Source organism: Orycteropus afer, unplaced genomic scaffold (genome assembly GCF_000298275.1).
Source record: "Orycteropus afer afer isolate SDZICR_OR568_19922 unplaced genomic scaffold, OryAfe1.0 scaffold00152, whole genome shotgun sequence".
NCBI lineage: Eukaryota > Metazoa > Chordata > Mammalia > Tubulidentata > Orycteropodidae > Orycteropus > Orycteropus afer.
The window spans coordinates 7,909,583-7,924,790 of record NW_006921739.1 but is presented as its reverse complement, the minus strand read 5'-3'; the positions used below and the strand labels follow the sequence as shown (position 1 = coordinate 7,924,790).

General features: G+C 35.5%; 1 protein-coding gene across 1 annotated transcript in view; it reads right to left on the bottom strand.

Annotated features, from left to right (window-relative positions):
- PKN2 (protein kinase N2) overlaps positions 1 to 15,208 on the bottom strand; it is a 245,382-nt gene that overhangs the window by 30,435 nt on the left and 199,739 nt on the right. Inside the window, 2 exon segments of the mRNA XM_042781698.1 lie at positions 7,742 to 7,851; positions 9,804 to 9,989. Coding sequence (XP_042637632.1) covers positions 7,742 to 7,851; positions 9,804 to 9,989 — 296 coding nt within the window.

Below are 15,208 nucleotides of genomic sequence, written 5' to 3'. Positions count from 1 at the left end.
AAGAAGATTGGAAGTTGTCAAAAATGAAATGAAACGTATAAAGATTGATATCCTAGGCTGAAATGGGCTGTTTTTGGCCATTATGAATCAGACAAACATATGATCTACTATGCTGGGAATGACAAATTAAAGAGAAATGGCATGGCATTTATCGTCACAAAGAATGTTTCAAGATTTATCCTGAAGTACAGTGCTGTCAGTGTAAGATAATATCCATACACCTATAAAGAAGACCAGTTAATACTACTGTTATTCAAATTTATGCACCAACCACCAAAGCCAAAAAACTAGGAAACTGAAGATTTTTATCAACTTCTGCAGTCTGAAATTGACCAAACATGCAATCAAGAGGTGTTGATTACCACTGGTGATTGGAATGCAAAAGCTGGCAATAAAAAAGAATCACTGGTAGCTGGAAAATATGGCCTTGGTGATAAAAATGATGGAGAATGTGTGACAGAATTTTCCAAGACTGACGACTTATTCATTGCAAATACTCTTTTTCAACATAAGTGGTGGCTACACACATGGACTCTGTCAGATGGAAAACACAGGAATCAGATCAACTACATCTGTGGAAAGAGGCAATGGAGAAGCTCAGTATCTTCAGCCAAAACTACGCCAGGAGCTGACTGTTGGAACAAACCATCAACTGCTCATACACAAGTTCAAGTTGAAACTGAAGACTGTGAAAAGAAGTCCATGAGAGATAAAATATGACCTTGATTACAACCCACCTGAATTCAGAGACCATCTAAGGAACAGATTTGATGCACTGAACACCAATGAGAGAAAACCAGACAAATTGCGAGATGGCATCAAAAACATCATACATGAAGAAAGCAAAGGTCATTAAAAAGACAGGGAAGGAAGAAAAGACCAAAACGGATGTCAGAAGAGACTCTGAAATTTGCTCCTGAACACAGAATAGCTAAAGCAAATGGAAGAAATGACAAGATAAAAGAGCTGAATAGAAGATTTCAAAGAGCAGCTCAAGAAGACAAAGGCAATTATAATGAAATGTGCAAAGACCTGGAGTTAGGAAACCAAAAGGGAAGAACATAGTCAACATTTCTCAAGCTGAAAGAACTGAAGAAAAAATTCAAGCCTCGAGATGCAACATTGAAAGATTCTATGGACAAAATATTGAATGATGCAGGAAACATCAAAAGAAGATGGAAGGAATATACACAGTCAGTGTACCAAAAAGAATTTGTCATTGTTCATCCATTTCAGCAGGTGGCATATGATCAAGAACCAATATCATTAATATCATACGCAAGTAAAATCTTGCTGAAGATAATTAAAAAATGTCTACAGCAGTGTATTAACAGATAACTTCCAGAAATGCAAACTGGATTCAGAAGAGAATGTGGAATGAGGTATATCACTGCTGATGTCAGAAAGATCTTGCCTGAAAGCAAAGAATACCAGAAAGATGTTTACTTGTGTTTTATTGACTATGCAAAAACATCCAAATGTGTGGATTGTAACAAATTATGGATAACACTGAGAATGGGAATTCCAGAACACTTTATTGTACTCACAAGGAATCTATACATAGAGCAGGAGGCTGTCATTCAGATAGAACAAGGGGATACTGCATGGTTTAAAATCAGGAAGGAAGTGCATCAGGTTGTATCCTTTCACCGTACTTATTTAATCTGTATGCTGAGCAAATAATATGAAAGCTGGGCTATATTAAGAATGTGGCATCAGGATTGGAGGAAGACTCAACAAGATGTGATAATGCAGATGACACAACCTTACTTGCTGAAAGTGAAGATGACTTGAACCACTTACTGGTGAAGATTAAAGACTACATTCTGCTCTACGGATTACACCTCAACACAAAGGAAATGAAAATCCTCACAACTGGATGAATGAACAGCATCACGATAAATGGAGAAAAGCCTGAAGTTGTTAAGATTTCATATTACTTGGATCCACAATCAACACAGTGGAAGCAGCAGTCAAGAAATCAGACGATGTATTGCACTGGGAAATCTCCTGCAAAAGACCTCTTTAAAGTGCTGAACAGCAAAGATGTCTTTTTGAAGACTAAAGTGTGCCTAAGCTAAGCTAGGGTATTTTCAGGTGCCTCATATGCATGTGAAAGCTGGGCAGTGAATAAGGAATACCAAAGAAGAGTTAATGCTTTTGAGTTGTGGTGTTGGGAAAGAATACTGAAAGTACCACCGACTGCCAGAAGTAACAAATCTGTCCTCTAAGAAGTGCAGCTGGAATGCTCCTTGGAAGCAAGAATGGCCAGACTTTGTCTCACCTACTTTGGTCATGTTGTCAGAAGGGACCATTGCCCTGGAGAAGGATACTACACTTGGTAAAGTGGAGAGTCAGAGAAAAAAGGGGAAGGCCCTCAATGAGATGGACTGACACAGTGGCTATAATGATGGGCTTAGGTATAGCAAGGAGTGTGAGGCTGGCACAGGACTGGGCAGTTTCGTTCTGTTGTGCAATGGGTCACTATGAGTTGGAGATGACTTAACGGCATCTAACAACAAAACTGAATTGAGTATCATATTAGAAGGCTTAAACACCATGACAAAATGGGACTTGTCCCAGGAATGCAAGAATGGTTCAACATAAGAAAATCAACTAATGCAGTATGTCACTTTGATAGCACAAAGGAAATGAACCATAGCAATCATTTCATTGGTGCAGAAAAGGCATTTGAAAAAATCTAACACCCTTTCATGATAAAAATACTCAACAAACTAGAAGTAGAAGGGAAATTCCTCAACATAATAAAGGAATTTGTGAAATACCCACAAGTAACAATATAGTCAATGGTGAAAGACTGAGTATTTTTCCCTTAAAATCAGGTACAAGCCAAATACGCCTGCTCTCATCAGTATTATTCAACATTTTAGTAGAAGTTCTAGAAAGAACAGCTAGATTTTAATTAAAAAAAGTATACAAATCAGAAAGAAAGATGTGAAACTATATATTAACAGATGACATGATTCTACATATAGAAAATCCAAAGAATCCACTACTAATGAAGAAATCCAGCAAAATTGCAGGAGACAAAAGCAACTTGGAAAATTCAGTTGTGCTTCAATATACCAGCAATCTAAAAAGAAATTCCATTTATAACAGCATCAAAAAGAATTAAGTAACCAGGAATAAATTTAACCAGGAAGACGAGATACATATTCAACGAAACGTATAAAATATTGCAAAAAGAAATTAAATGCATCTCTGTGCCCATGGATCGTAAGACTTCATGTTATTAAGAGTTCAGTACTACTCAAAGTTATCTATAGAATCAACACAAGTTATATCAAAATTTCCACAATCTCAAATTTATATGAAATTGCAAAGGGCCCTGAATTGAAAGCAAACTTGTAAAAGAAGAAATAACAGAAGTTCTCACATTTCCCAATTTCACAACAGTTTGGTACTGGTATAAAGACAGACACATAGAACAATAGAACATAACTAAGTCCAGAAATAAACTTACACATCTATGGTCAACTGATTATTGATAAGGGTACCAATTCTATTCAGTGGAATTAGAACAGTCAAAGAGATATTGAAGAAATAAATCACTTTGGGACAACTGTATTTCCCAAGAATAAAGATGAACCCATACCTTACATAAAAATTAAATCAAAATGAGGTAATGATGTAAGTATGAAAACTAAAACCAAAAACCTACTAGAAGAGATAGATAAAACTTCAAGATCTAGCCTCTGACAATAGATTATCAGACATGACACCAAGAGCTCAAGCACAAGACAAAATAGGTAAACTGGACTTCATGAAAAGTAAAAACTTTTGTGTATCAGACACATGATCAAGAGTGTGAAGAGACAACCGAAAGAATAGGAGAAAATATTTGGTAACCATGTGCTATGAATTGAATTATGCCACCCAAAAATACATGTTATAAATCCTAAACTCTGTGGCTGTAGTTGTAATCCCATTTGGGAATATGCTGTTTCTGTTAAATTAATGGACAGGATTAGTGTACGGTGTGTCTTGGGACAATCTCTTATAAAGCATAAAAGGAGATTAAGGAAACAGAGATGGGAGATGTTTGATGCCAAGTCACATGGGGATCTCCAAGGAACCAGGGGGAACATGCTGAAGAGACAAGGACATACCCCCGGAACTGACAGAGAAAGCCTCCCTCTAGAACTGGTGTCCTGAATTTGGACTTCTAGCCTCGTAAACAGCAAGAAAATAAATGTGTTTGATAAAGTCAACCATTTGTGGTATTTCTGTTATAGCAGTACTACATAATAAAGATACCATATGTCTGACAATGTTTAATATCAGACAACCCAAGTGAAAAATTGGCAAAGGGCTTGTACAGACATTTCTCCAAAGAAGATATACAAATGGCCAACAAGCACACAAAGAGATGCTCAAGATCATTAATCACAGTTTATATTAGGTTCGGACTCATAGTGATCCTATGTACAAAAGAACAAAACACTGCCCAGTCTTGCACCATCCTCAGAATCATTGTTAGGTTTGAGACCATTGCTGCAGCCACTATGTCAATCCATGCCATTAAGGGTCTTTCCCTTTTTTTGCTGACCCTCTACTTTACCAAGCATGACATCCTTCTCCAGAGACTGATCTCTCCTGATAACATGACCAAAGTACATGAAACAAAGTCCACCATCCTCCACTCTAAGGAACATTCTAGGAAAGATTTATTTTTTCTTCTGGCAGTCCATTCAATATCCTTCATCAGCACTTCAAATGTATCAATTCTTCAGTCTTCCTTAGCCACTGACTTGCTTTTGCATGTGTATGAGGTAACTGGAAATACCATTGGTTCCACCAGATAAAACATCCAAAGTGAGTGAGATGAAGTGTCTCCATCTAAGGAGCATTCTGCCTGTACATTTTCTAAAACAGATTTGTGCATTCTTCTGGCAGTCCAAGGTATATTCAATATTCTTCTTCAACACCATAATTCAAAAGGCGTCAATTCTTCTTTGATCTTCCTTACTCATCCAGCTTTGACATACATATGAGGTGACTGAAAATACCATGGGCTGGGTCAGGTACACATTAGCCATTAATCACTAGGGAAATGCAAATCAAAGCCACAAAGAGGTGGTAGTTCACAAACACTAAGATGGTTGTTATCAGAAAAACAGAAAGTAACATAATGGTGAGGATGTGAAGAAACTGGAACCCTCAGCCATTGCTGGTAGAAATGTAACATAATGTAGCTTTTGTGGAAAAGTTTGGTGATTCCTCAAAAAGATAAATACAGAATTACTGTATGACCCAGCAATTTTGCTCTTAGGTATATACCCAAAAGAATGGAACACAGAGACTCAGATACTTGTACACCAATATTCACTGCAGCATTATTTACAACAGCCAAAAATCTGAAACAACGCAAATGTCCATCAGTAAATGAATAGATAAACAAAACGTGGTATATCCATAAAATGGCATTTTATATTATTCAGCCAGATTGAGAAATGAAGTTCTGACATGCACGAATCTTGTAAATCCTAGCTGAGTGAAGTAAATCAGACACTATATAATCCCATTTACATGAAATATCTGAAACAGGCAAAGATACAGAGACAAAAGTTTATTAGTTTCAACCAGTATCTGGGAGGTCAGGGAGAAATGAAAGTTATTACTTAAGTGATACTGAGTTTCTCCTTATGATGAAAAATATTTGAGAATGGATAGTGGAGATGGCTACATGATTAATGTTGCTGAATTGTATATTTTAAAATGGTTAAAATGGCTAATGTTTTTATATGTATATTTTACCACAATAAAATTTGTTAAAAATGAGTAGAGACTGAAAGAAACATTTAATGGTCATGAATATTTATATGCAGTCACACATCTTAGAAAGACTCAAATATAAAAAGACATGTAGATTTTGTCTATATTTTCTAACAACCTCAACTGTATTTCTCTCTCCAGTAGATTTATATTGGTCTAGCCTATTTAGTTAAATAGACCATGTATAGCGTATGACAAATATTAGCTCTACTCTTACCACGAAGGAAAAAAAAGCCAGAAAGTTGAAAAAAATTCTTAGAAGTAGAACCTTTTTCTCATATGAGAATTGCACTAAACTTTACCCTCCAAGTTGCTCACTGAACTTTATTGTTTCCAAAATGAAGTGGTATACTCTTATGGATAGTTTCAGATGTAATGGCAAAGAGTCTGCAACTAATAAGAGGTATAGTAAAAAGCCAATGAAATATAAGTTCCTTGAGAGAACTCTGACAGACCTTGCTTATGTTCAGTACTAATCTACCATCTGGAAGGACCTAGTACACAGTAGGTATCAACAAATATCTGTTAATTAAATGAATAAATGATTTAATGAACAAATGAATGATCTTTAACCAGAGAATGAAGGACAGGATGAAAAGAGTACTCTATGAAGATCAGTAGATTACTTTAGTAAAACCCAAACCAAAAACCAAACTCAGCCACTGAGTCAATTCTGACTCAGAGTGAACCCCCATTGGGTTTCTAAGGCTGTAAATCTCTACAGAAGCAGACCACCTCATCTTTCTTCCACAGAGCATGTGGCAGATTCAAACCACTGACCTTTTGGTTAGCAGTCAGATGCCTTAACCACGATACCACCAAAGCTCCTTTGGAGTGAAAACAGTCAACACTAATTGAATTCTTCTCACTCTTCAAAGATTTTTACATGGATTTAGTCCTCACACATCTCAGTAAGGGAGACAGTGTTAAATATAAGAACACTGGTACAGAGAAAAGGTTAATCATTTTTCTCAAGTACATACAACATATAAATGGAAGGGCCAGTATTTGCAGTCAAATGTTTTTCCCCTGAAATATAACCCCAAGAGCCAGTATTTGAACCAAGGAAAATAATGATGAGGGGTTGAACTAGAGTGCTGGCTGTGAAGACAGAAAGAGATAAACAGGAAAAACATTTTAAAAGTTATCATTGCCAAAAGACTTTCACAAAGCACATCATCTTAAGCATTGTAAATGTGCTTTGACTAAAATATATAATTTAAAAAATAGTATATATACTATCAATCTGTATACTAAATGACGAAAGAGCTTAAAATATTATATGATTAAGTTTTAATGTTTTCACACACATAAATGGACTGACTAGAGTTTAAAATAAAGGTTATGATCATGCATTTAAAACTCCTGTGGACCAAGTTAACTTCTGCTAGGTTCTAACACCACAGACTACACTCTGGCCAGTTATATTTGATGAAAACCACTGGAACACACAGAAGGACAGTTGACTAAGTATAATAGCTCATTTCAAATTCAGCTTTGGGAATATAACTTACAAATCATGAGTGACAAAAATCATCTTAGTGGTTAATGGTGCATTACTAAAATAAATAATTATATTTTATTTAATAGAGTTCACCTGCCACCAACCCCACTACTCCCCTCCCCCCACCACTACCACTAACCCCCAAATAGGAAAAAAAAAAAAAAAAAGATTTCATTTGGTGGCTAACCATTCAGGTTAATATAATATAAATTGCATGACTTTAAAACATTGTAGAAGTAAAAGCTACTGTTGCAAACTGATATTCACTTGTATTAAGGTAGATATATGCATAAATTACCAGATAAGAAATGTCAAAGATACCTAAATTATTCTTTTATTCTGTTAAGAGTAAAACTTTCTAAGAAAGTTTCTAAAAAAGAAAATGTATTGGAAATGAATTATAAATATAAGAAAATTCAAACAAGAAGTTTCTCATCTTACCCTGTCTAGTTCCAGTGTAAACTTCTGATCCCATGACTGATTAGAAATAGGTTTCCAGCTAGTTTGACCAACCACAGTATTATCTAGCTTCAAAACAGCACAGACATCATCTGTAATTAAAATTTATAAGCTTGCTTCAAAACTTTAAAATGTTTCAAATAAAAGTACAACTGTTGAACAGCAATAAAAGACTTATGAACCACTGAAAGTAAGGTTTTTCAGAATCAATACTGAACTTTTGAATCTTAAATGGCTAGGTTTATGAACACATATACTCCCACTAGACCCTCCTGAATTGTTCCTTGTGTTTCATAAAAACACAAATATGTACTAACTGCTATCTAAAATCCACTGCCATTGAGTTGATTCTGACTCATAATGACCCTATAAGACAGAGTAGAACTGCCCCATGGGGCTTCCAAGGCTGTAAATCTTTATGGAATCAGACTGCCTCATCTTCCTTCCATGGAACAGCAAGTGGGTTTAAAGCACTGATTTTTGGTTAAGAGTTGAATGTTTAACCAGTGAAGCTACTACAGCTCCTTAACTGCTATCTATTCTGTTTGTATTAGAGTATGACTGAAAAGACAGTAGCTGACAGCAGTAGTTTGCAATACTGTGTATGTGTGTATCAATATTAAGTATACTGTTTTTTTTTTTTTTTTTCCCTCTACAGTTGCTATCTCTGGAGGTTGCCTTAATTCTTTATGTTCACATTTTTTTTCCAAAAGCCTCTCTCTACACAAAAGAAAGCATAGACATATTCATGTATTCTGTACTAGGTTGAATTGTCATATGCCTCTATCCCAAGTTACACATTTATATCATAATCTGTAATTATATTTTAGTGGGCCCTCAAAGTTCTTTGTTGCTCTTTTTTTGGGTATTTTTTTTTTTGTGTGTGTTTTGCGTGCAAATTTACAGAGCACTATTTACATTCAAAAGGTCATATACATTTGGTTTTACTTCTCAATTGCCATCCCCAATTTTAACCTACTCTCCTTCTCTCCTTTCCTTGTGACCTCTCCATGCCTGTGCCCTTAGTTACGCACTCCTGCCTGTCCAGCTTTCCCTCAATGTGAATTCTGCCCCTCTGATGCCCCATGGCGATTGCTCCAAAGGGTGTATTTCTGTAGAGCAGGTGGGTACATTGCCCTGGGTTGGGTGTTTTAAGTCTTACCACTGTTGGGCTAAGAGCCAGCCCTTGGGAGTGAGTCTTATCCCAGGCCCAAAGTGTATCCCAGGGCTATAGTTTTGGGGGTCCCACCAGACTCCATCTGACCAGTAATTCTGGTCGTTATTGTGTTTTTGAATTTTGTTCCACATTTTTCCTCCCACTCCATAGACCTCCAGTTTTGATCCCTTCCTGAGTGGTTGGTATTGGTAACTGGGCACCATCTAGTTCTTCCAGTCTTGAAATCCATCATATCCTAGGGCTGATTATTTCCAAATGCCCTTGGTTTTCTTCACTCTTTTTCACTTCAGATGAAAGGAGACCATTAGCTGCATCTTAGATGGCCACTCGAAAGCTTTTAAGACCCCAGGCTTTGTGACCCTCTTGTATTTTACTGTAAACTTCACATATCCCGTCACCTTGGGTTCCTTTAAGGTATTACTGGGATATTAGGCTGCTATCCCAGTAAACATGATTGGTCTACTGGTTAGTACTGGTATTATCAAAATTTTAATGTTAGCTAGGAAGTATTTCAAAACCATTCAAAGAATCAAGAAGTGTTTCTACAAGAAGTACACATCTCATAGCCTCTGTGTATACCACCTTTCATCTGTCACAAAGATTGATGCTGAATATTTCATTCTTTTATAAGAATTAATGCTTGATGTCATTTAGTTTTCCAATATATTTTCAGTAAAATAAATTTTATTGCTTTTTTGTTTTCCTGTCATTATAACTTTTAAATTTTAAAGTTAAAACTGTGGGAATCATAATTTTAAAATTTTTTGTCTAACTTCGACTCTTCCCATTTTTCTCTGTTCCCAATGCTAAGTCTCTTATATAGGCCCTCAAATTTGTTATATAATTTAAAAAATTTGGTTACTGAACTGGACAAGTCATCTGTTTTTAGGAGATTTCGACTACTTCCACTTTTACTTTTACTTGTTCTGCTCATGAACGATGATCTGGTTTCACTTGGACTCCAGCCAGGTAGTGCAACTGATGTCGCTTTTGATCGTCCAGGGACATTCTCTAGGATATCTTGGCAGCCCATAAGACGAACTTCCAGAGTACCTGTTAGCATAAACAAATATCAAGTAAGAACATCAATTCTTAATATATAGAATTATGTGTCTGCTAACCTATCATTTAAAACAACAACAACAAAAAAAACACCTCCTAAAGGCACATAACAACAACAAAAATAAAAACTATTCTCCCAGAGGAATTGTGAGGCAACCATCACTTCTTTTGTTATAACTAGAGAAACCCACTGAAAACTCATAATTAAGGCAATTATAAAAAACATTATGGAAATGAATAGTACTTCTTAAAGAACTGTCTCTAGTGCACAAAACACAACAAATTATATAAACTTCTTGTGACATGAATACTTGTTTCTATTAATTACATGGAAGAATTACAGAATCATATGGCTAGAGCCTGTGATGGGGGAAAATTAAAGTGAAATAATATGTTGCAATAAACATAAAGAAATTAGAAACAAGGAAAAACGACTATGTGAATAACAGTTCTCTTACTACTTACATAGTTTACAAAGAAAAGGACCTTATAGGGTTCTTCTTTGTATAAATAAATTTGAGTTCTTTTCTATTTGACATGTAAAATGACATCTTTTCATTCTAATAGTTCATTTAATCAAATAAATTATGTTGTTGTGTTGTTGTTGTTGTTATGTGCCGTTGAGTCAAACCCAACTCATAGCGACCCCTCCTTGGGTTTCCGAGGCAGTATCACTACGGAAGTGGGATTGCCCAACCTTCCTTTCGAGGAGTGGCTGGTGGGTTTGAACCGCCAGCCGTCTGGTTAGCAGGCAAGTGTCTTAGGTAATAGTTATGTAAGGACAAAATAACGACAATTTCCTTAGACATATAAGCTCTAAAGGTGTTCATATGAAAATAAGAAACTGAGTTAGCCTAGCTGGGGATATGGCTTTGTCATAATTTGGGCTAGATTTGGTGTACTACAAATAACAAATGGTGTTTCCATATTTAAAATAAAGATAGTGCAAAAGCATAATACTTTAGGAAGAACATTTTCTGATAAGGTCTGTTCTATTAAATTATTAAAATGTAATTTTATTTAAAATTTTAAATTATTTAAAAATAACTGAAGGACTTCAGTTTCTAACCAAGAATCAGTAAAAATGACTAGATGTACCTTCCCTACTGAAACAACTAAAAAATTAGACAAAATATTAAAAAAATCAGTTTTAAAAATATTGGACATCAAGTGATACCAAACAGTGAAACGTGAGAGATGGGATGAGCCCTAAAACTGTCCTAGATTACTGTCTTGAGTTTCCTGGATACAATGCAGGGAGGGGAAATCCCCATTTCCTTACTGGCTGACACCCACGAGCTGTTGTGAGTTTCAAGAGAACACCTGAATTCTTTATCCTGTGCCCCTTGCCACTGTCCAGCTAGCAATGGTAGTTCAAATTTTTTGACTTTGCCTTCTGCCACCAGCCAGAGAAAGCTCTCTGCTTTTAAAGAGCTTGTGTGATTAGATTTGGCCCACCTAGATAAATGTCCTTTTGATGAAGTCAAAGTTAACTGAGTAGTAATTATATCTACAAAATCCCTCTTGTCAAGTAACATAATCACAGGAGTGATGACCCATCAAATTTACAGGGGAAGGAATTATAAAGAATGAGGGCCTCCAGGGGTCAATCTTAGAATTCTGCCTATGATAACTGGCAAGTAAAGAAGCAGAAAAATTCAACCCATAATAAGGAAAAAAATAAATAAATAAAAATCTAGAACTGATATAAATGTTAAGAGTTGGGAGATAAGGACATTAAAATGGTTATAATGGCGATCCACTTGTTCAAAAAGTTGAGGCATGGAAGATATAAAAAGGATCTAAACCAAACTTTTAGAGATGAAAACTACAATGTTTGATATTTAAAAGAAACAAACACCCACAGATTGGGAGCAAATTAGAAAAAAAAAAACAAAACCTGTTGCCCTTCGGTCAATTCCAACTCATAGTGACCCTACAGGACAGAGTAGAACTGCCCCATATGGTTTTCAAGGCTGTAAATCTTTATGGAAGCTGATGCTACATCTTTCTCCCATGGAGAGGCTGGTGGGTTCAAACTGCCAACCTTTGGCTTAGCACTTAACCACTGTGCCACCAGGGCTCTAGTGGCAGATTAAATACTGCAAAATAAAAATGTCAGTGAACTTGAAGACACAACAATAATATAACCAAAAATGGAAGACAGAAAGGAAAGGCTTATGGGGGGCAGAGAGGGGGAAGAACAGTGCCTATGTGAACCGTAAGCTTAACTGCCAAGTGGTCTAGTATGTGTATAGCTGAAGTCTCTGATGAAGAGCTGAACAAATAAGGAAAAGAAAACATATTTTAAAAAAAAGGCTGAAAATTGTCCACATTTGCTGATGAAACACATACATCCAAGTTCAATAAACACCAAGAAAAATAAATGTAAGTAAACCACACTAAAGCACATTGTAGTATTTCTCAAATCCAGTGGTGAAGAGGAAATCTTAAAAGCAGCCAGAGAAAAAAGATAGATGTTGCATACAAAACATTAAGATGACAGTATATTCCTCACTGGAAATAATGCACGCAAGAAGACAGAGGAGCAACATCTTCAAAGTACTAGGTTGCCGGGGGTGGGGCAGTGGTGCCAGAAAACACACACAAAAAAATCATGACCCTAGATTTCTAAACCAACTAAATGTATCTTTTGAAAATGAAGATGTTTCAACATAAAAGTGAGAAAAGAATTCCTCCTCATCTAACCCACAATACAAGAAATGTTAAGTTAGGTCCTCAAGACAGGAAAATAAAAAATGACCCCAGATGGAAATATAGATCTATACAAAGGAATGAAGAGGACCAGAAATCATAACTACAGGGGTTAATATGAAAGAATTTTTTCTTAGTATTTAAATCTCTTTTAAAGGGAACTGACTGTTTAAATACAGCAGTATCAAATCAATCAATTGTAGAGTTTATAACATGTAGAAGTGAAATATATGTCAAGAGTAGCATAATAGCCAGGAGGAGAGAAATGAAATTACATTATTATGAAGTTCTTATGCTAAATATAGGAGCTCTGGTGGCACAGTGGTTAAAATACTCAGCTGCTAACCAAAAGGTTCAGTGGTTGGAACCCACCAGCTGACCCATGAGAATATATGGCAGTGCTTCCATAAAGATTAAATACTACTAGTAGCCTTGGAAGTCCAATGGAGCAGTTTTACTTTGTCCTGTAGGGTTGCTATGAGTACTAATGGACTCAGTGTCAGTGGGTTTTGTTCTTTATGCTATATGGGAAGTGGTGCAATATCACATGAAAGTGAACTATGGTAAGCTGAATATGTATACTATTAAAACCTAAAAGAAGCACTAAAATGAAAAAAAAAAAAAATGGAATCATAAAAAATATTTGTGGTACAGAGCTTCTGATGTTTTCCACTGATCCTCACTTCTTTGTATTGTATAATCCCCTCCCTTTTATTACAGACTAGGTACTTATATCTAACATGTATAACATAGAAAAAGTGATGGTTTCTGATTAGCTTACAATTTACATCTTCTAGTACTCACTCCTTATATGCTTGCTCTCATGAAGTAAGCAGAAAGGTTCCACATAGCAAGGAATTGAGGACACTTTCCAATCAGTTGCCAGTGAAGAACTGAGACACTCAGTCAAAGAGAGGAATTGAATCTTACAAACAATCATATGACTGAGCTTGGAAGCAGGCCCTTTCCCAGTCAAACCTTCAGATGGGACTGTGGTTCTAGCAGCACTTTGACTGCAACTTTGTAGGAGATATTGAAGCAGAAAAAGAAGGGAATTAAAGAATAGAGGGGTCAAATAGCATAAAATAAATTAAAAGCAAAGGAAAAGAAAAAAATATGTCATGCTAACACAAATCAAAAAAGACTGAGTGGCTATATTAATAACTGACAAAGATTTCAGAGCAAAGAATACTACTAAGGAAAGAGCCACTTCACGATAAACGGATAACTCATCAAGAGGACACAAAAAGCTTAAATGTTTATGCAACTAACAGAGCCTCAAAGTACGTAGAGCAAATACTGATAAAACGTCAATGAAAAACAGACATATGCATAATTATAGCTGAAGATTTCAACAACTATTTCAAGCATTGGTGAGAAATTACAGGTAACCTAAATAAATGGAAAGATCTACAGTCTTCATGGGCTAGAAGATTCAATATTGTTAGGGAATCTTCCCAAAAGGATCTACAGATTCAACACAATCCCAATGAATGATACAGAAGGCTATTTTTTTTAAAGAAGTGACAGAAATGCTTATGGAAATACAAAAGACCTAGAGTAGCCAAATAGAGTTTTGTAGGACTAACAGTAGCATATTATAAGATTTATCATAAAACTATGACTATCAGGACACTGTAGTATTGGTATCAAGATGGGCAAATAATTCAATGGAAGAGAATGGTGTCCAGGAATTCAAATTAGACTCTTTTAGACTAGTTTTCAACAAAGATATAAAGGTAATTCAAAGGATAGTCTTTTCAACAAATGTTGTCGGACAACTGGATCCATGAGAAAAATGAACTCTGATCCATATAATTTTTTTTTTTTTTAACTCAAAATGGATCTAAATGGAAAGCATAAACCTGTAAAACTTCTAGAATAAAATATAGGGGAAAATTTGTGAGCTTGGTTTAGACAAAGACTTCTTAGATACGATACTCAAAGCACAATCCATAAAACAAAGTAAGTGATAAATTGGACTAAATCAAATTAAAAACTCTTCGGAGATACTATTTTAAAAAATGAAAAGAGATGTCAAAGACTGAGAGAAAATATTTATAAATCATTTATCTATTTAAGGACTTTCATCTAAAATATATAAAAATCTCCCAAATTCAATAGAAAGAAGATACCCTGATAAAAAAATGGGCAAATGATCTGAGCATACACTCCACTAAAGAAGATACATGGATTGCAAATAGGCACATAAAAAGATGCTCAAAATCATTAGTAAGTGAAAATTAAAACCACAACAAGATACCACTACACATATAGTGTTGTTTCTAAAACTAAAAAGACCATGCAAATGCTGGTTAGGATGTGAAGCAACTGAAACACTCATACACTGCTGGTGGAAACGTAAAATGGTACAATCACTTTGGAAAATCATTTGGTAGTTTTCAAAAATAATTAAATATACCATACAATCCAGTCATACTACTCCTAGGTATTTAACCAAGTGAACTGAAAGCATGTTTACAGTGGCTTTATTT